This window comes from Petromyzon marinus, chromosome 56 (genome assembly GCF_048934315.1).
Source record: "Petromyzon marinus isolate PM22_M1 ecotype Great Lakes invasive population chromosome 56, UKy_Petmar_22M1.pri1.0, whole genome shotgun sequence".
Classification (NCBI taxonomy): Eukaryota; Metazoa; Chordata; class Hyperoartia; order Petromyzontiformes; family Petromyzontidae; genus Petromyzon; species Petromyzon marinus.
The window spans coordinates 10,216,325-10,238,735 of NC_133722.1; the positions used below are offsets into that span (position 1 = coordinate 10,216,325).

The 22,411-nt window shown below is 47.8% G+C and overlaps 1 protein-coding gene across 1 annotated transcript in view; it reads right to left on the minus strand.

Moving 5' to 3' along the window:
• Positions 1–15,618: 15,618 nt before the first annotated feature.
• Positions 15,619–22,411, minus strand: part of LOC116937442 (uncharacterized) — a 30,989-nt gene continuing 24,196 nt past the window's right edge. The window contains exon 2 of the mRNA XM_076052561.1: positions 15,619–18,611. Coding sequence (XP_075908676.1) covers positions 16,818–18,611 — 1,794 coding nt within the window. The 3' untranslated portion in view covers positions 15,619–16,817. The remainder of the gene's footprint in view (positions 18,612–22,411) is intronic.

Sequence of the window (22,411 nt, forward strand, 5' to 3'; positions counted from 1 at the left end):
CCCTTGTTGGCAATCACAGAGGTCAGACGTTTCTTGTAGTTGGCCACCAGGTTTGCACACATCTCAGGAGGGATTTTGTCCCACTCCTCTTTGCAGATCTTCTCCAAGTCATTAAGGTTTCGAAGCTGACGTTTGGCAACTCGAACTTTCAGCTCCCTCCACAGATTTTCTATGGGATTAAGGTCTGGAGACTGGCTAAGCCACTCCAGGACCTTAATGTGCTTCTTCTTGAGCCACTCCTTTGTTACCTTGGCCGTGTGTTTTGGGTCATTGTCATGCTGGAATACCCATCCACGACCCATTTTCAATGCCCTGGCTGAGGGAATGAGGTTCTCACCCAAGATTTGACGGTACATGGCCCCGTCCATCATCCCTTTGATGCGGTGAAGTTGTCCTGTCCCCTTAGCAGAAATACACCCCCAAAGTATAATGTTTCCACCTCCATGTTTGACGGTGGGGATGGTGTTCTTGGGGTCATAGGCAGCATTCCTCCTCCTCCAAACACGGCGAGTTGAGTTGACGCCAAAGAGCTCCGTTTTGGTCTCATCTGACCACAACATTTTCACCCAGTTGTCCTCTGAATCATTCAGATGTTCATTGGCAAACTTCAGACGGGCATGTATATGTGCTTTCTTGAGCAGGGGGACCTTGCGGGCGCTGCAGGATTTCAGGCCTTCACGGCGTAGTGCGTTACCAATTGTTTTCTTGGTGACTATGGTCCCAGCTGCCTTGAGATCATTGACAAGATCCTCCCGTGTAGTTCTGGGCTGATTCCTCACCGTTCTCATGATCATTGCAACTCCACGAGGTGAGATCTTGCATGGAGCCTCAGGCCGAGGGAGATTGACAGTTCTTTTGTGTTTCTTCCATTTGAGAACAATCGCACCAAATGTCACCTTCTCACTAAGCTGCTTGGCAATGGTCTTGTAGCCCATTCCAGCCTTGTGTAGGTCTACAATCTTGTCCCTGACATCCTTGGAGAGCTCTTTAGTCTTGGCCATGGTGGAGAGTTTGGAATCTGATTGATCGATTGCTTCTGTGGACGGGTGTCTTTTATACAGGTAACAAGCTGAGATTAGGAGCACTCCCTTTAAGAGTGTGCTCCTAATCTCAGCTCGTTACCTGTATAAAAGACACCTGAGAGCCAGAAATCTTTCTGATTGAGAGGGGGTCAAATAGTTATTTCCCTCATTAGAATGCAAATCAATTTAAAACATTTTTGACATGCGTTTTTCTGGATGTTTTTGTTTTTATTTTTATTTTCTCTCACTGTTCAAATAAACCTACCATTAAATATATAGACGGATCATTTCTTTGTCAGTGGGCAAACGTACAAAATCAGCAGGGGATCAAATACTTTTTTCCCTCACTGTATATATGAAACATTAGTATTGGTGTAGGTATATACTGTATATATGAAACATTAGTATTGGTGGTGTAGGTATTTACTGTATATATGAAACATTAGTATTGGTGGTGTAGGTATATACTGTATATATTAAACATTAGTATTGGTGGTGTAGGTATATACTGTATATATTAAACATTAGTATTGGTGGTGTAGGTATATACTGTATATATTAAACATTAGTATTGGTGGTGTAGGTATATACCGTATATATTAAACATTAGTATTGGTGGTGTAGGTATATACTGTATATATGAAACAGTATTGGTGGTGTAGGTATATACTGTATATATTCAACATTAGTATTGGTGGTGTATGTATATACTGTATATATTAAACATTAGTATTGGTGGGGTAGGTATATACTGTATATATTAAACATTAGTATTGGTGGTGTATGTATATACTGTATATATTAAACATTAGTATTGGTGGTGTAGGTATATACTGTATATATTAAACATTAGTATTGGTGGTGTAGGTATATACTGTATATATTAAACATTAGTATTGGTGGTGTAGGTATATACTGTATATATTAAACATTAGTATTGGTGGTGTAGGTATATACTGTACATATTAAACATTAGTATTGGTGGTGTAGGTATATACTGTATATATTAAACATTAGTATTGGTGGTGTAGGTATATACTGTATATATTAAACATTAGTATTGGTGTAGGTATATACTTTATATATTAAACATTAGTATTGGTGGTGTAGGTATATACTGTATATCTTAAACAGTATTGGTGGTGTAGGTATATACTGTATATATTAAACATTAGTATTGGTGGTGTAGGTATATTCTGTATATATTAAACATTAGTATTGGTGGTGTAGGTATATACTGTATATATTAAACATTAGTATTGGTGGTGTAGGTATATACTGTATATATTAAACATTAGTATTGGTGGTGTAGGTATATACTGTATATATTAAACATTAGTATTGGTGGTGTGGGTATATACTGTATATATTAAACATTAGTATTGGTGGTGTAGGTATATTCTGTATATATTAAACATTAGTATTGGTGGTGTAGGTATATACTGTATATATTAAACATTAGTATTGGTGGTGTAGGTAAATACCGTATATATTAAACATTAGTATTGGTGGTGTAGGTATATACTGTATATATTAAACATTAGTATTGGTGGTGTAGGTATATACTGTATATATTAAACATTAATATTGGTGGTGTAGGTATATACTGTATATATTAAACATTAGTATTGGTGGTGTAGGTATATACTGTCTATATTAAACATTAGTATTGGTGGTGTAGGTATATACTGTATATATTAAACATTAGTATTGGTGGTGTAGGTATATACCGTATATATTAAACATTAGTATTGGTGGTGTAGGTATATACTGTATATATTAAACATTTGTATTGGTGTAGGTATATACTTTATATATTAAACATTAGTATTGGTGGTGTAGGTATATACTGTATATATTAAACATTAGTATTGGTGGTGTAGGTATATACTGTATATATTAAACATTAGTATTGGTGGTGTAGGTATATACTGTATACATTAAACATTAATATTGGTGGTGTAGGTATATACTGTATATATTAAACATTAGTATTGGTGGTGTAGGTATATACTGTATATATATTAAACATTAGTATTGGTGGTGTAGGTACATACTGTATATATTAAACATTAGTATTGGTGGTGTAGGTATATACTGTATATATTAAACATTAGTATTGGTGGGGTAGGTATATACTGTATATATTAAACATTAGTATTGGTGGTGTAGGTATATACTGTATATATTAAACATTAGTATTGGTGGTGTAGGTATATACTGTATATATTAAACATTAGTATTGGTGGTGTAGGTATATACTGTATATATTAAACAATAGTATTGGTGGTGTAGGTATATACTGTATATATTAAACATTAGTATTGGTGGTGTAGGTATATACTGTATATATTAAACATTAATATTGGTGGTGTAGGTATAAACTGTATATATTAAACATTAGTATTGGTGGTGTAGGTATATACTGTATATATTAAACATTAGAATTGGTGGTGTAGGTATATACTGTATATATTAAACAATAGTATTGGTGGTGTAGGTATATACTGTATATATAAAACATTAGTATTGGTGGTGTAGGTATATACTGTATATATTAAACATTAGTATTGGTGGTGTAGGTATATACTGTATATATTAAACATTAGTATTGGTGGTGTAGGTATATACTGTATATATTAAACATTAGTATTGGTGGTGTAGGTATATACTGTATATATTAAACATTAGTATTGGTGGTGTAGGTATATACTGTATATAATAAACATTAATATTGGTGGTGTAGGTATATACTGTATATAATAAACATTAATATTGGTGGTGTAGGTATATACTGTATATATTAAACATTAGTATTGGTGGGGTAGGTATATACTGTATATATTAAACATTAGTATTGGTGGTGTAGGTATATACTGTATATATGAAACATTAGTATTGGTGGTGTAGGTATAAACTGTATATATTAAACATTAGTATTGGTGGTGTAGGTATATACTGTATATATTAAACATTAGTATTGGTGGTGTAGGTATATACTGTATATATTAAACATTAGTATTGGTGGTGTAGGTATATACTGTATATATTAAACATTAGTATTGGTGGTGTTGGTATATACTGTATATATGAAACATTAGTATTGGTGGTGTAGGTATAAACTGTATATATTAAACATTAGTATTGGTGGTGTAGGTATATACTGTATATATTAAACATTAGTATTGGTGGTGTAGGTATATACTGTATATATTAAACATTAGTATTGGTGGTGTAGGTATATACTGTATATATTAAACATTAGTATTGGTGGTGTAGGTATAAACTGTATATATTAAACATTAGTATTGGTGGTGTAGGTATAAACTGTATATATTAAACATTAGTATTGGTGGTGTAGGTATATACTGTATATATTAAACATTAGTATTGGTGGTGTAGGTATATACTGTATATATTAAACATTAGTATTGGTGGTGTAGGTATAAACTGTATATATTAAACATTAGTATTGGTGGTGTAGGTATATACTGTATATTTTAAACATTAGTATTGGTGGTGTAGGTATATACTGTATATATTAAACATTAGTATTGGTGGTGTAGGTATATACTGTATATTTGAAACATTAGTATTGGTGGTGTAGGTATATACTGTATATATTAAACATTAGTATTGGTGGTGTAGGTATATACTGTATATTTTAAACATTAGTATTGGTGGTGTAGGTATATACTGTATATATGAAACATTAGTATTGGTGGTGTAGGTATATACTGTATATATTAAACATTAGTATTGGTGGTGTAGGTATAAACTGTATATATTAAACATTAGTATTGGTGGTGTAGGTATAAACTGTATATATTAAACATTAGTATTGGTGGTGTAGGTATATACTGTATATATTAAACATTAGTATTGGTGGTGTAGGTATATACTGTATATATTAAACATTAGTATTGGTGGGGTAGGTATATACTGTATATATTAAACATTAGTATTGGTGGTGTAGGTATATACTGTATATATTAAACATTAGTATTGGTGGTGTAGGTATAAACTGTATATTTTAAACATTAGTATTGGTGGTGTAGGTATATTCTGTATATATTAAACATTAGTATTTGTGGTGTAGGTATATACTGTATATATGAAACAGTATTGGTGGTGTAGGTATATACTGTATATATTAAACATTAGTATTGGTGGTGTAGGTATAAACTGTATATATTAAACATTAGTATTGGTGGTGTAGGTATAAACTGTATATATTAAACATTAGTATTGGTGGTGTAGGTATAAACTGTATATATTAAACATTAGTATTGGTGGTGTAGGTATATACTGTATATATTAAACATTAGTATTGGTGGTGTAGGTATAAACTGTATATATTAAACATTAGTATTGGTGGTGTAGGTATATACTGTATATATTAAACATTAGTATTGGTGGTGTAGGTATATACGCGGCGCTCGCTGACAGCACTTCGTGTCACGTGACTTGTACCCTCCCACTGCCCTCCCCCACGGGTCAGTCCCGCCCCACCCCTCCCACCCACGGCCCCCCCCACCTCCCCACTCCCCCCTGCGCGCGCGCTCATTACGCTGGTAATGAAAGGGTAATGGAGTGGAGCGGGCGCGCGCCTCTCGTTAAAGATAATGCCGCGCGCGCGCGCCCGAGATGCGAGAGTCACGTGCGCGTGGGGGGGTAGTGGGGGGAGGGTAGTGGGGGGAGGGGGTGAGAGGGAGGAGGAGTGGGTGGAGGGGGCGGGGGAGGGGGGCGGAGGAGGGAGGTTGGAGGGAAAGAGGGGATGACGAGGTGGGAGGGTGAGGAGGTGAGTGGATGAGGAGGTGAGTGGATGAGAGGGTGAGGAGAGAGAGAGGGTGAGGAGAGAGAGGGTGAGGTGAGTGGATGAAGAGGTGAGAGGGTGAGGAGGTGAGTGGATGAGGAGGTGAGTGGATGAGGAGGTGAGAGGGTGAGGAGAGAGAGGGTGAGGAGAGAGAGAGGGTGAGGAGAGAGAGGGGATGAGGAGGTGAGTGGATGAGGAGAGAGGGGATTAGGAGGTGAGAGGATGAGGAGGTGAGTGGATGAGGAGAGAGGGGATGAGGAGGTGAGAGGGTGAGGAGGTGAGTGGATGAGGAGAGAGGGGATGAGGAGGTGAGAGGATGAGGAGGTGAGTGGATGAGGAGGTGAGAGGGTGAGGAGGTGAGTGGATGAGAGAGAGGGTGAGGAGAGAGGGTGAGGAGGTGAGTGGATGAGGAGAGGGGGTGAGGAGGTGAGTGGATGAGGAGAGAGAGGGTGAGGAGAGAGAGGGTGAGGAGGTGAGTGGATGAGGAGAGAGAGGGTGAGGAGGTGAGTGGATGAGGAGAGAGAGGGTGAGGAGAGAGAGGGTGAGGAGGTGAGTGGATGAGGAGAGAGGGTGAGGAGGTGAGTGGATGAGGAGAGAGTGGATGAGGAGAGAGAGGGTGAGGATAGAGGGTGAGGAGAGAGAGGGTGAGGAGAGAGGGTGAGGAGAGAGAGGGTGAGGAGAGAGAGGGTGAGGAGAGAGGGGGTGAGGAGGTGAGAGGGTGAAGAGAAAGAGGGTGAGGAGAGAGAGGGTGAGGAGAGAGAGGGTGAGGCTTTAAGCAGAGCGAAAAGAGGGAGGGGAGAGAGCCACAGGAACAGCCGTCAGCGCAGAGAAGCGTGGTGGTGGTGATGATGATGGTGGTGGTGATGATGATGATGGTGGTGGTGATGGTGGTGATGATGATGATGTTGGTGGTGATGATGATGATGATGGTGGTGGTGATGGTGGTGATGATGATGATGTTGGTGGTGGTGATGATGATGATGTTGGTGGTGGTGATGATGGTGGTGATGGTGGTGTTGATGATGATGGTGGTGGTGATGGTGGTGGTGATGATGATGATGGTGGTGGTGATGATGATATTGGTGGTGGTGGTGATGATGATGTTGGTGGTGATGATGATGATGTTGGTGATGATGATCATGATGGTGGTGGTGGTGATGATGGTGGTGGTGGTGATGATGATGATGTTGGTGGTGGTGATGATAATGGTGGTGGTGGTGATGATGATCATGATGGTGGTGGTGGGGGTGATGATAATGGTGGTGATGATGATGGTGGTAGTGGTGATGATGATGGTGGTGGTGATGATGATGATGATGATGTTGGTGGTGGTGATGATGGTGGTGGTGGTAATGATGTTGGTGGTGGTGATGATAATGTAGGTGGTGGTGATGATGGTGGTGGTAGTTGTGATGATATTGGTGGTGGTGGTGGTGATGATGATGGTGGTGGTGGTGGAGATGTTGGTGGTGGTGATGGTGGTGTTGGTGATGATGATGGTGGTGATGATGATCATCGCTTCAGGGTCGTGTTACAACGGGCAGACAACAGCCTAGCGACTGCGTAACTGACATCATCACCATCACCACAACATCATCACCACCCCCTGCTAGCCACGCATGTTGACGCGTCCAGTTCGAGTCCACTCGCCAGTTCACTGTGATAAGTGGAACCTGCGTCCGTTCTCTAACGCACGTGACCCTTACTCCACACGTGACCCTTACTCCGCACGTGGCACTTACTCCGCACGTGACCCTTACTCCGCACGTGACCCTTACTCCGCACGTGACCCTTACTCCACACGTGACCCTTACTCCGCACGTGACCCTTACTCCACACGTGACCCTGACTCTACACGTGACCCTTACTCCGCACGTGACCCTGACTCTACACGTGACCCTTACTCCACACGTGACCCTTACTCCGCACGTGACCCTTACTCCACACGTGACCCTGACTCCACACGTGACCCTGTCTCCGCACGCCTCTCAGTGGAGACGCCGCGGTGGCGAGATACTAATTCCCTCACCCGGTGTGCTTGGAGGCCGTCGGGTCGATCCTGAGCTTGACGCGTGGATTTTCCTCCGGGGTCCTCCAGTTTCCCCCCCCCTCCTCCCTCCACATTTAGAATGAACGTCCACGCGTTTCGAGTATTCGCCTGCTGTACATTTGCCCGCATTGAGCGACTTTGTTGCGCTATCGTTTGTGGCCAGGTCGCTTCCGACAAAGAGCCCAGTGGGATTCACCTGGTACAATAAAAACATCCCGAGCAATAGACTTTACTACACAGCGTGCATCTCTCTCTAGCGAGCAACTATGAGGGCACACGAGGGGATGGGTGGCCAGCGCCACGCCCGGCCGCCTTTGTCTTCCCCACTGGCGATGTTTACTACACACCGCACCAGGTACTCATTTGAGGCTGAGTCGACCTAGGGTAGGCCCAGGACCGGTTCAGATAATCGTCACCGGGTGTTGTCCGTTAGCGGGAATCGAACTCGGGTCGCCGGGTTCGTAGCGCAGCGTAGCGCTAACCGCGGCACCACCGCTCCCCATACAAAGACAAAGACCCCCCGTGTAGCCTGTAACGGACTGTTGGGCCAAGTGCTATCAGCTCACTCGCTCACTCGCGTGCACCTTTGGTCTCATGAGGCAGTCACTTTCCGCGTGTCTCGCTTTTCGTCTTTTATTTTCCACAAATAGGCTCAGCTTTCTCTCGCGCCTTCAGAGTCCACACACAACATTCGCGTCCATCTTAACACGCGCACGCACGCACACACATATATAGATGTATAGACCCGATACCGATGTTAAGCGTGAGACCTGTGAGTGTAGTCGCGGCTCCCCGTAAGCTCCTCTCGAGTCCGAGGATCGTTCCGCGCTGCATTGGCCGCACGACGTTTCGGGCAACGACCCTCCCATGTGGAAGTAAGCACTCCGGGAGGGTCGCGCGTGCGGCTGACGAGATGAGTTGAAAGCAGAGAAGCTTCGTTGACCTTTCGAAGTGCCGGGGAGCAACGTTGGAACGGCTGCCCCCGCCCCCCAACACTGACGCCACTCACCGAAGTTGTCTTCAGGATAGGTGTACACGGGCAAGTTCACACGCAACACACACGCGCGCGTGCTATGAAGAAGGCCCATTGCCTGAAACGTCACCCATGTTATGTACGCGTGTGTGTGTGTGTGCGTGCGTGTCTTCTTTTAAGGCAGTGCTGTTGACGAGCGCGTTGAGCACTGTCGTTGAACGCGCCTGTTCACAACTGCCAGCGTCTGCGAGAAAGAGCTTCATAGGTCATCGGATTTCTGTCAGGTCTCGATAACGACCTCCCCCCCCGGTTCTGATAGCAGGGGAACAGCTGGAGAGGAGGCGAAGCGGTGGCAGCTTTCGGCTCGCGCGTCTGTGGCTGTGGTGGTGGTGGTGGTGGCTGTGGTGGTGGTGGCTGTGGTGGTGGTGGTGGCTGTGGTGGTGGTGGTGGCGGACCCGCAGCAGCAGCAGCAGCAGGAGGGGCGGGAGGGGAGAGGGGTGATGGTGGGGGCAGCCTGCCCAGACAGCTCTCTGAAGGTCGACAGCCACTTGACAGAGAGACGAACCCCCGAGTTTGAATCCAGTGCCGGGCACCGTGGTGGTTGTTGTTGTGGTTGTTGTGGTTGTTGTGGTGGTTGTGTTGGTTGTGGTGGTTGTGGTTGTTGTGGTGGTTGTGATGGTTGTTGTGGTGGTTCTGGTGGTTGTGGTGGTGGTAGCTGTTGTTGTTGTTGTGGTGGTGGCTGTGGTGTTGGTTGTGGTGGTTGTTGTGGTGTTTGCGGTAGTTGTGGTTGTTGTGTTGTTTGTGGTAATTGTGGTGGTTGTTGTGTTGGTTGTGGTAGTTCTGGTGGTTGTGGTGGTAGTAGTTGTGGTGGTTGTTGTGGTGGTGGTTGTGGTGTTGGTTGTGGTGGTTGTGGTGGTGGTTGTGGTGGTTGTGGTGGTTGTGGTGGTTGTTGTGGTGGTTGTGGTAGTTGTGGTTGTGGTTGTTGTGGTGGTAGTTGTGGTTGTGGTGGTTGTTGTGGTGGTTGTATGTCCAACCGCCAATAGCAGTAGCAGAGCGGGCATTTGCATTATGACGTCACAGTAGTTCGCAATCAGAATCTGTCTTCATCCTGGAGGAATCCGATGAGCCATGAAGCTCTTTCGCACAGATGTCCAGTAAATCTCCCCAGGTGACCTCTCAGTGCACGTGGCTGTCAATCCACGTGCAGCTCTCTGCGCGCAGTCTTTACACGATAGGTAGCTTTAGCATCATCGTTACCATCGTTACCATTATAGTTACCATCACCGTTACCATCATCGCCATCACCACCATCATCATCATTTATACGTAATCCCATCGCATCGTTCCAGGGACCCGGTGTCGTACACAATGAGGTGACGAATCTACATCCAGACGGTGGCAGTGATGATGAGATGAGAGCGATTACTCGGATAGGGCCTTCATCCAGCAGTGGATTGACCATGCCCCCTTGACGACGACGATGATGATTCTGCTTGCTGAAGAGCGGCTCTTGCAGGACGTGTTGACTACGCTGTGAAGCGAACTTCACATCTCATCGGACTTCTCCAGGACAAATGCTGATTCTGATCATAGCCAGAAGGTGGCAGTGATGACAATGGTTGCAGTGATGACAATGGTTGCAATGATGACAATGGTTGCAGTGATGACAATGGTTGCAGCGATGACAATGGTTGCAGTGATGACAATGGTTGCAATGATAATGGGTGCAGTGATGACAATGGTTGCAATGATGACAATGGTTGCAACGATGACATGGTTGGAATGATGACAATGGTTGGATTGATGACAATGGTTGCAGTGATGACAATAGTTGCAATGATGACAATGGTTGGATTGATGACAATGGTTGGAATGATGACATTGGTTGCAGCGATGACAATGGTTGCAATGATGACAATGGTTGCAGTGATGACAATGGTTGCAGCGATGACAATGGTTGCAGCGATGACAATGGTTGCAGTGATGACAATGGTTGCAGTGATGACAATGGTTGCAGTGATGACAATGGTTGCAGCGATGACAATGGTTGCAGTGATGACAATGGTTGCAATGATGACAATGGTTGCAGTGATGACAATGGTTCGAATGATGACAATGTTTGCAGCGATGACAATGGTTGCAATGATGACAATGGTTGCAGTGATGACAATGGTTGCAGCGATGACAATGGTTGCAGCGATGACAATGGTTGCAGCGATGACAATGGTTGCAGTGATGACAATGGCTGCAGCGATGACAATGGTTGCAGTGATGACAATGGTTGCAGCGATGACAATGGTTGCAGTGATGACAATGGTTGCAATGATGACAATGGTTGCAGTGATGACAATGGTTCGAATGATGACAATGTTTGCAGCGATGACAATGGTTGCAGTGATGACAATGGTTGCAGTGATGACAATGGTTGCAGCGATGACAATGGTTGCAGTGATGACAATGGTTGCAGTGATGACAATGGTTGCAGTGATGACAATGGTTGGAGTGATGACAATGGTTGCAGTGATGACAATGGTTGGAGTGATGACAATGGTTGCAGTGATGACAATGGTTGCAGTGATGACAATGGTTGCAGCGATGACAATGGTTGCAGTGATGACAATGGTTGCAGTGATGACAATGGTTGCAGTGATGACAATGGTTGGAGTGATGACAATGGTTGCAGTGATGACAATGGTTGCAGTGATGACAATGGGTGCAGCGATGACAATGGTTGCAGTGATGACAATGGTTGCAGCGTGTGACAATGGTTGCAGTGATGACAATGGTTGCAGTGATGACAATGGTTGCAGCGTGTGACAATGCTTGCAGTGATGACAATGGTTGCAGTGATGACAATGGTTGCAGTGTGTGACAATGCTTGCAGTGATGACAATGGTTGCAGTGATGACAATGGTTGCAGCGATGACAATGGTTGCAGTGATGACAATGGTTGCAGCGATGACAATGGTTGGTGTGGACCTTCGAAGGACAAGGATCACCGCGGTGGCGACGAGATGCCATCTCGCTTGCCTCGTACCCAGCAAGCGTGGGTTCGATCCCAGACCGTGGCGATGCATGTCGTTGTATATTTGGAGTCTGCGTCTTCTCTCTGTCTCTCTCCCCGTGGTGGTCCCAGCGAGGATTGTTCCTCCGGGTTACTCCGTCGGGTTTTCCGCACCCTCCTCCACATAGAGAATCACCACGCGGTCACATCAATTGGCTGCTGATGCTGATGACGATATCAGCTAATGCGGTATCGTCGTCACGTGTGCAGGCAGCTCGCTCCTTCCCGAAACAAGAGAGTTCACAACTGCAGTGGGCTTTTTTTTTTTTGAACCCGGTAAGATAACAAAATAAGATTCGTCTTAAGTTAGCAGTTAGTGAGTGAGTAAAATTCGTGATCGCGTGCGCCCTGGGTGTCGGCAGCTCGTCGCTGCGGGAGGTTTGCGCGGTTCGAAACTTCCAGCGCCCGCCCTGGTTAATACTCGCTGCGGTGTACGCTCCAACCGTGACAACGACAGTCATTTAACACGTAGTGGTCGTAGTAGTTAGGCATTCGCGACCAATATTATTCGTAATCACGGTTTTTTGTTTGGGGGGGGGGGGGGGGGGGTGGGTGGGTTAGATCGCGTAAATGTGTCGTACACTGGTTTAATATCCCATCAGTCCCGACTCAGGGTCTCCGACGTGGCCACTGTGCACCTGCTGATGGTCCGGATACCCAGTAGCAGGACTCAAACTCAGGCCGTGCCCTTACTGCAGACCGCAACATCTCCTCCGCTTAGCCACCGGGAAGAACTTCCGTCTCGAGCAAAGCAGTCTTAGGCGCGTGTCCATGGGCCTGTCGGTAAAGTCACGTACAGTAGATAGGGTTGTTTTTTGGGGGGGGGGGGGGGGTATTTTCTTTGAACCTATCGACGCGACTTTACCGAATGACCCAAAGAATATGAATTCCTGCAGTCACGAAAGCTTCAAGTCAAGATCTTAGTCGCATGGCAATCCATTCATAGATACGCCAATAAAAACAAAAAAGAATACATTACAGAGGAACCGACATTGACATCAAGGTCTCTCTGTACATGGATTCCACCAACCTCAACACACATCGTCATCATCATCAGCCAGGGCCGATCCACTGCTGGATTAAGGACTCCCCAAACCTCCTGCATCGTCAGCAGCAGACAGGGTCGATCCACTGCTGGATGAAGACTTCCACAAGCCGCCACCACCTCGTCACGATGCTGTGCTGTCAGGATGCGGCCCAGCCCCAAGCTGCTCCACACACGAGGAGCCGATTTCATCTTCGCTCCATCTCCTCCTCTTCCTCGGTGTCTCCTCCTCTCTAGGACGCTGCGTTCCATCACGTGGCTGCCTCGTAGCTGTGACGTGGGCGGTGCTGCCCGAAGCCCCAATCACTCACCTACTCACTCACCCACTCACTCACCCACACACTCACTCACTCACTCACCCACCCACTCACCCACTCCCTCACTCACTCACCCACTCACTCACCCACTCACCCACTCCCTCACTCACTCACTTACCCACTCACTCACCCACTCACTCACTCATCCACTCACTCACCCACACACTCACTCACCCACTCCCTCACTCACCTACTCACTCACCCACTCACTCACCCACACACTCACTCACCCACTCACCCACTCCCTCACTCACTCACTCACCTACTCACTCACCCACTCACTCACCCACTCACTCACTCACCCACTCATCCACCCACTCACTCACCCACTCACTCACTCACTCACCCACTCACTCACTCACTCACCCACTCCCTCACTCACTCACCCACTCCCTCACTCACTCACCCACTCCCTCACTCACTCACTCACCCACTCACTCACTCACCCACTCATCCACTTACTCACCCACTCACTCACTCATCCACTCATTCACCCACTCACCCACCCACTGACCCACTCATTCTCGCACCTACTCACCCACTCACTCACCCACTCACTCACCCACTCACTCACTCACCCACTCACTCACCCATTCACTCACCCACTCACTCACTCATTCACGCACCCACTCACTCATCCACTTATTCACTCATCCGCGCACTCACTCATTCACTTACTCACTCACCCACCCATTTATTCACTCACTCATCCACTCACCTACTCACTCATCCACTCACTTACTCACTCACTCACCCACCCACTCATCCACTCACTCACCCACTCACTCACTCACCTCCTCACTCCTCACTCACCCACTCACTCACTCACCCACGCACTCACCCACTTACTCTCCCATTCACTCACTGGCCCAAACACTCACCCACCCACTTACTCACCCACTTACCCACTCACCCCCTCTCGCACCCACTCACCCACTCACTCCTCACTCACCCACTTACTCACCCACTTACTCACCCACTCACCCAGCCACTCACCCACCCACTCACCCACTCACTCTCCTTAACACTCGGGGGCGATGTCACGAATCCGATTCTGTGTAAGGTCCGCTCTCGAGAGTCTGCAGGGTGGAGCTCCTCCGCCTCCATTGCTGTTGTTCAATAAACCGTGCCGGTCCTCTGATCCACGTGCTCCTTTCTCTCAATGTTGAACTTCTTTCGCACCGTGCGTAGCCAACCGCGCTCATCGGCGATGTAAATCCACGCGCGCGTATCTCGACTTATAAGCAGCAAACTTTCCATCGACTTTTGCTTATTATTATTGTTGTTGTTTGTTGTTGTTGTTGCGTGTGGACAGTTTGAATGGTGCCGGCATTAACCCTGCGTGCACGCTCTCTCATCCACGTGTTCCCAACTCCCTGACGTCTCTCTCGCTCTCAACCCACACACACACAGACGTGCGGCTGATGGTAGGGACAAAGACAAAGATCCCCCGTGTAGCCTCTAACGCTCTGTTAGGGCAAGTGCCGTTAGCGAGCAGCACCTATGAAGGCCGGCACGGCACACGACGGGGTGGGTTGGCCAGCACCACGCCCGGCCGCCTTTGTCTCCCCAGTGGCGATGTTTACACCACACCGCAGCAGGTACTCATTTGAGGCCGAGTCGACCTAGGGGAGGCCCAGGACCGGTTCAGATAATCGCCACCGGTGTTGGGGCGTTGGCCGCGAGCGGGAATCGAACTCGGGTCGTAGCCGGGTTCGTCGCGTGCCGCGCTAACCGCTGCGCCACCGCTCCCCTGATGGGAGGGACGCACGACAACAACAACGACAACAACGACGACAACAACAACGACGACAACAACGGCGGCGGCACGGTGTCGCGCGGCTGCCCGCGGGGGTCGATGCAGCGCCAGGCGCCGCGCCAGGCGCCAGGCGCTGCCGCTGCTGCGCTCGCGTTTGGTTCGCTTTGTCGAGACGTGGTGGGGGTGAAAGCCACCGTCTTGCGGTGTCTGTGTGTGTCTGTGTGTGTGTGTCTGTCTGTGTGTGTGTCTGTGTGTGTGTGTCTGTCTGTGTGTCTGTGTGTGTGTGTCTGTCTGTGTGTCTGTGTGTGTGTGTCTGTGTGTGTGTCTGTGTGTGTGTGTCTGTGTGTGTGTGTCTGTGTGTGTGTGTAGTGTGTGTGTCTGTGTGTGTGTGTCTGTGTGTGTGGTGTGTGTGTGTGTCTGTGTGTGTGTGTGGTGTGTGTGTGTGTCTGTGTGTGTGTGTCTGTGTGTGTGTGTCTGTGTGTGTGTGTCTGTGTGTGTGGTGTGTGTGTGTGTCTGTGTGTGTGTCTGTTAGTGTGGTGTGTGTCTGTGTGTGTGTCTGTGTGTGTGTGTAGTGTGTGTCTGTGTGTGTGGTGTGTGTGTGTGTCTGTGTGTGTGTGTCTGTGTGTGTGTGTCTGTGTGGTGTGTGTGTGTCTGTGTGTGTGTCTGTGTGTGTGTGTGTAGTGTGTGTCTGTGTGTGTGGTGTGTGTCTGTGTGTGTGTGTAGTGTGTGTCTGTGTGTGTGGTGTGTGTCTGTGTGTGTCTGTGTGTGTGTGTGTGTCTGTGTGTCTGTGTGTGTGTCTGTGTGGTGTGTGTGTGTCTGTGTGTGTGTCTGTGTGTGTGTGTGTAGTGTGTGTCTGTGTGTGTGGTGTGTGTCTGTGTGTGTGTGTAGTGTGTGTCTGTGTGTGTGGTGTGTGTCTGTGTGTGTCTGTGTGTGTCTGTGTGTGTGTCTGTGTGTCTGTGTGTGTGTCTGTGTGGTGTGTGTGTGTCTGTGTGTGTGTCTGTGTGTGTGTGTGTAGTGTGTGTCTGTGTGTGTGGTGTGTGTCTGTGTGTGTGTGTAGTGTGTGTCTGTGTGTGTGGTGTGTGTCTGTGTGTGTGTGTAGTGTGTGTCTGTGTGTGTGTGTCTGTGTGTGTGTAGTGTGTGTCTGTGTGTGCGGTGTGTGTGTGTGTGTGCCTGCGGCGTGTGTGTGTGTGTGTCTGTGTGTGCGGTGTGTGTCTGTGTGTGTGGTGTGTGTGGTGTGTGTGTGTCTGTGTGTGCGGTGTGTGTCTGTGTGTGTGTGGTGTGTGTGTGTGTCTGTGTGTGTCTGTGTGTATGTCTGTGTGTGCGGTGTGTGTGTCTGTGTGTGTGCGGTGTGTGTGTGTGTGCGGATAGAATGCCCCCTGCCGTAGAGACCGGGGGCGGGGGGAAGGACGGCTACTAAAATGACAACAAGCAGAGACATTTGTTGTTGTTGTTGTTCGAATTGGCTCCAAGTGAAACACCACCCCACCCGCGGCAATGTTCCAAGAGGCCGCGCAATGCACTGCTGCACGTGATGATGATGATGGTGTTGTATACGAGACGCCGGCTGGCTGTGGTGCTTCCTTCATCAGTGAATGAATGACGGTCACGGCTGGAGCTTGTGGAGCCACCGCCCACCGCCACGACCCAGCAGCGCGCGTTCTCTCGCCTTCCTCTGGAACGCAACCGCGTGCCTGACCTACCCAGCGACCTACCCACCCGTTCCCTTCTCCCTCTCTCTCTCTCTAATCAGCGAGAGAGCCACTCGCAGGCGTTAGCCGGTGGGGTAGTAGGGCGAGTCGCTGTGGTAGTTGTAGTCGGGGCACACCTTCTGCACGAGCCTGTAGTCCGTGCTGAAGAAGGCGACGTAGATGCAGATGACGCTGAACGGCTTCGAGCAGAGCCACGAGACGTGGGTCTGCGTCTGCTCCTGGTAGCAGTTCCTCGTCGGGTCGTAGTTGCAGAGCGACGTCCTCTTGGCCCGGTCCACCTTCTCGTACTCCACGCGGCAGTTGAACGTCTTCGAAGCCTTCGGGTCGACGAGGGTCGCCTGCTGCGTCGCGAGGTCGAAGCCCAGCGCCTTGGCAGGGGGCACCAGGCTGACCGACACGTTGCCGTGGCCTGTGGAGTTGTGGCGAAAGTAGACGCTGAACGTGCCGTTGCCGTGGTCGACGATCTTGCCCGTGATGAGCAGGTTCAGCTTGAGCGTCTTGATGTTCGAGTTGAAGTCGCCCCAGCCGAACATCTTCTTGAAGCGGCCCGTCTTTACCATGGGACGCCGCCGCGGACGCGAACGCGCCGGCCCGGGCTGCTCATGATGATGAAGGCGATGCTGTAGCTGCTGTAGCTGTTGTAGCTGTGGCTGCAGCTGTAGCTGATGCTGTAGCTGTTGTGGCTGTAGCTGCTGCTGATGCTGTAGCTGTAGCTGTGGCTGCAGCTGTAGCTGATGCTGTAGCTGTTGTGGCTGTAGCTGCTGCTGATGCTGTAGCTGTGGCTGCAGCTGTAGCTGATGCTGTAGCTGTGGCTGCAGCTGTAGCTGATGCTGTAGCTGTTGTGGCTGTAGCTGCTGCTGATGCTGTAGCTGTGGCTGCAGCTGTAGCTGTTGTAGCTGCTGCTGTAGCTGCTGTGACTGTAGCTGTTGTAGCTGCTGCTGCTGGAGCTGCTGTAGCTGCTGTGACTGTAGCTGCGGCTGCAGCTGTAGCTGTTGTAGCTGCTGCTGTCGCTGTGGCTGCTGCTGCTGCTGTGACTGTAGCTGCGGCTGCAGCTGTAGCTGTTGTAGCTGCTGCTGCTGCTGGAGCTGCTGCTGTAGCTGCTGTGGCTGCAGCTGTAGCTGTTGTAGCTGCTGCTGTAGCTGTGGCTGCTGCTGTGACTGTAGCTGCTGTGGCTGCAGCTGTAACTGTTGTAGTTGCTGGAGCTGCTGCTGTAGCTGCTGTGGTTGCTGCTGTAGCTGATGTAGCTGCTGCTGTTGGAAGTGTTCTTGAAGCAGTCGATGCTGCTGCTGATGACCATACTGAGTCAACTGCTGCCGCTGATGATGATGATGATGAGTGGAGGAGGAGGAGGAGAGCCACCGCCAGAGCGGCCCTGTGGTGCGTGGGGGGACCTCCAAGGCGAGACGCCGCGCCCCAGACAGAAGGTTCGTCAGCTCAGGGCCCTGCGGACGGCGGAGAAGGGGATGATGATGAAGGGGATGATGATGATGCTGACTACCACCACCATCATAATCATCATAATCATCTTGATCTTGCTGGAGAAGATATCCCTGCTGCGGATGATAGTGCTGTTGATGTTGAAGATCAAGTTCAGGCTGTTCATGTTCCTGTTGCTCTCCCCGCTCATTCTGATTGAGCCGCTGCTGCTGCTGTAAACGTTGATCGTGACCATCAACATCGTCATCATGCTGTTGCTGCTGCTGCTGATGATGCCGATTCTGATGCTTGGTATCGAGGAGGAGAGGATCGGAGGGACCGGCGCGGGCTCCTTCATCCTCCGGTTCGGCACTCGGAGCGGACTCGGCCCGCGAGGTGACGTAACCCCAGTCCGGTGGCGAACTCAGCCCACCACCCACCTGTGTATACGCAGACACGGCGCACGCATATATCATTGTTGTTCGCGCAGAATTAGTATTGTCATCGCCGTATGTGATATGTAGCAAGAAATAAAAAAAACGTAAATATTTAAACACAAATGTGTAACTTGCACAATAAAGTCATTGTACGTTTTCATTCGCGTATACAGCCAGATAATACGACGAATCGCTCACCTTAAACACCCGGTCGTTCATAAAAGTTGAAGGCAGTACAGTACTATAGTAATAGAGCGAGTGCAGAATCACTGAACCGGATTTGATAGCTTGAAAGCGTTTAGCGCGAGGCCCTTGAAAGTGCGGGGGCCGTAGCGTGTGTAGCTACTACACGTGTAGCTACTACACGTGTAGCTACTACACGTGTAGTAGCTACACGTGTAGTAGCTACACGTGTAGCTACTAGGATCATCCGGCACTGATGTAACCGGTATCGGCCAAACACAATCCCATTGCTCACGCAATGTGGGACCACAGTGCAGTCCTCGCTTAGCGCGTTTGCCGGCGAGTGGAGTGTTCGCTACAACGCGATGGTTCTTACATTCGGGAACACTTTCCGCACTTCGCGGGAACGCTCGCGCCGTTATAACGTGGTACGCGCACCGTTATAACGTGGTACGTCACCGTTATAACGTGGTACGCGCACCGTTATAACGTGGTACGTCACCGTTATAACGTGGTAGGTCACCGTTATAACGTGGTACGCGCACCGTTATAACGTGGTAGGTCACCGTTATAACGTGGTACGCGCACCGTTATAACGTGGTACGTCACCGTTATAACGTGGTAGGTCACCGTTATAACGTGGTAGGTCACCGTTATAACGTGGTAGGTCACCGTTATAACGTGGTACGGTCACCGTTATAACGCAGAACGCGCACCGACATAACGCGGTTTTTAAGCAATCGAGGACGAACTACTTTTTTGAGCTGCGAGGCAGAGTGGCGCAGTGATACAGCACGCGGAATGATACAGCGACACGGCGGCGTACCCTCACGTATTTGCCTCGCCATGTCACTGAGCGTAGTAGTAGTAGTGGTGGTGACATCGTGTCGCGACAAACTATATCGTTCCATTATTCTAAGGGGAAGTCGATTTCGCTTTCGGCGGCACTTTTCAGGAACGCATCTGTCACCACTACTGCGTTAAACGAGGACTTACTGCACGCACACACACAGCAGCAGCAACAGCAGCAACATCGCCCAGCCCCTTGCAGTGAAAATCTTGGCAGGAATCCTCCTGAAAGAGGAGTCTTGACACTCGGGGAGGCTTTCCTACAGGGTACACAAGCGGGAAGAATAATGATCCTCTCCAATACTCCAATTGAAATGCTTTTCCCAGGTCTATTTGAAAATAACCATTTGTTTGAACGTTACCGGGTAAGGCCTCACGTAGCTCTTTGTCAGAAGCGACCTGGCCACAAATGACAGCTCAGCGAAGTGGTGGCTTATCATCATCATCGTCGTCACGTGGACATTTACAGCAGCAGTGCCAAATACTCCACAACACGCGCGATGTTCAATTATTCAATGTGGAGGGGAAAAAACCCGGGGACCCGGAGAAATATCCACGCGACCGCGGCGAGAGAGAGAGAGAGAGGCGCAAACTCCAAACAAACAGACTTCAGAATCGGGACCGAACCCACGGCGGGCTGTACACCAAGAGAGGCAGTTAACATCTCCTAGCCACCGTGGGGACCAGCAAAGGAGCGGAGACGGATGCACGCGCGCTTGGAATTCCGCCGAGAGACGGGAGAATTCCCAAGGTGAAGCTTGGCTAAAGGGGAAGGTGTCCTTGTTGGTCTTCGGATTCGTGAGCTTCTTCGAGATGATGAATTTGGCAGTGCACTGCGTGGCAAGGAACAGACGGCATGGAGAGCCTTCCGCTTAGTGGCAACAACATTTCTCGGATAAAACTACAGGGGGTTGGGTGGAGAACCTCCTCAAGGCATTCAAAAGCCTTGGGTTGCAACATGTCACTCAAGATAAAAAAATTTTCCACTCTCATCATCTCGATGTTTTCCCTCCGAACTGCGGAGCAGCGAGCGACAAGCATGGTGAGCGATGTCACCAGGACATCGCGACAATGGAGAGACGATATCAGGGCAAATGGAGCCCATCAATGCTCGCAGACTCTTGCTGGACAGTGACGAGAGATCATCCTTTTAATGAATGCAAGAGACAAGCCAAGAAGCGCCGAGTAGTCACTGAATTAAGACTAAACTATGTACTTATATATGCATACATAATGGCGACCTGGGTTCGATTCCCGCTCACGGTCAAAATCAGTGACGATTATCTGAACCGGTCCTGGGCCTCGCCTAGGTCGACTCAGCCTCAAATGAGTACCTGGTGCGGTGTGTAAACATCGCCACTGGGGAGACAAAGGTGGCCGGGCGTGGTGTTGGCCACCCACGCCTTCGTGTGCCGTCCCGGCCTTCATAGGTGCTCGCGAAGAGCACTTGCCCCAACAGTCTGTTAAGGCTATAGGAGAATATTTGTCTTTGGCTTTTGTAGTGTATAGTAGTGTAGTGTATAGTGTAGTATGTGTAGTGTATAGTGTAGTATGTGTAGTGTATAGTAGTGTAGTGTATAGTGTAGTGTATAGTGTAGTATGTGTAGTGTATAGTGTAGTATGTGTAGTGTATAGTGTAGTATGTGTAGTGTATAGTGTAGTATGTGTAGTGTATAGTAGTGCATAGTAGTGTAGTGTATAGTGCAGTATGTGTAGTGTACAGTAGTGTAGTGTATAGTGTAGTGTATAGTAGTGTAGTGTATAGTGTAATGTATAGTAGTGTAGTGTATAGTAGTGTAGTGTATAGTGTAGTGTATAGTAGTCTAGTGTATAGTAGTCTAGTGTATAGTAGTGTAGTGTATAGTGCAGTGTATAGTAGTGTATAGTGTAGTGTATGTGCAGTGTATAGTAGTGTATAGTGTAGTGTATAGTGTATAGTGTAATGCATGTAGTGTATAGTAGTGTATAGTGTAGTGTATAGTAGTGTAGTATATAGTGTAGTGTATAGTAGTGTATAGTGTAGTGTATAGTGTATAGTGTAATGCATGTAGTGTATAGTATAGTGTGTAGTGTAGTGTATAGTGTAGTGTAAAGTGTAGTGTATAGTAGTGTAGTATATAGTGTAGTGGATAGTAGTGTAGGGTATAGTGTATTGTATAGTGTAATGCATGTAGTGTATAGTATAGTGTATAGTGTAGTGTATAGTAGTGTAGTATATAGTGTAGTGTATAGTAGTGTAGTGTATAGTGTAGTGTATAGTAGTGTATAGTGTAATGCATGTAGTGTATAGTATAGTGTAGTGTATAGTGTAGTGTATAGTGTAGTGTATAGTAGTGTAGTATATAGTGTAGTGTATAGTAGTGTAGTGTATAGTGTAGTGTGATGTGCAGTATGTACGTCGCACCGTACGAGCCAACCGCTCTAATCGGTGTTGACACTGGCACTAAAGGTGTTGACACTGGCACTAAAGGTGTTGACACTAAAGGTATTGACACTAAAGGTGTTGACACTGGCACTAAAGGTGTTGACACTGGCACTAAAGGTGTTGACACTAAAGGTATTGACACTAAAGGTGTTGACACTGACACTAAAGGTGTTGACACTGTCAATAAAGGTGTTGACACTGACACTAAAGGTGTTGACACTGACACTAAAGGTGTTGACACTGACACTAAAGGTGTTGACACTGGCACTAAAGGTGTTGACACTGGCACTAAAGGTGTTGACACTAAAGGTGTTGACACTAAAGGTGTTGACACTGGCACTAAAGG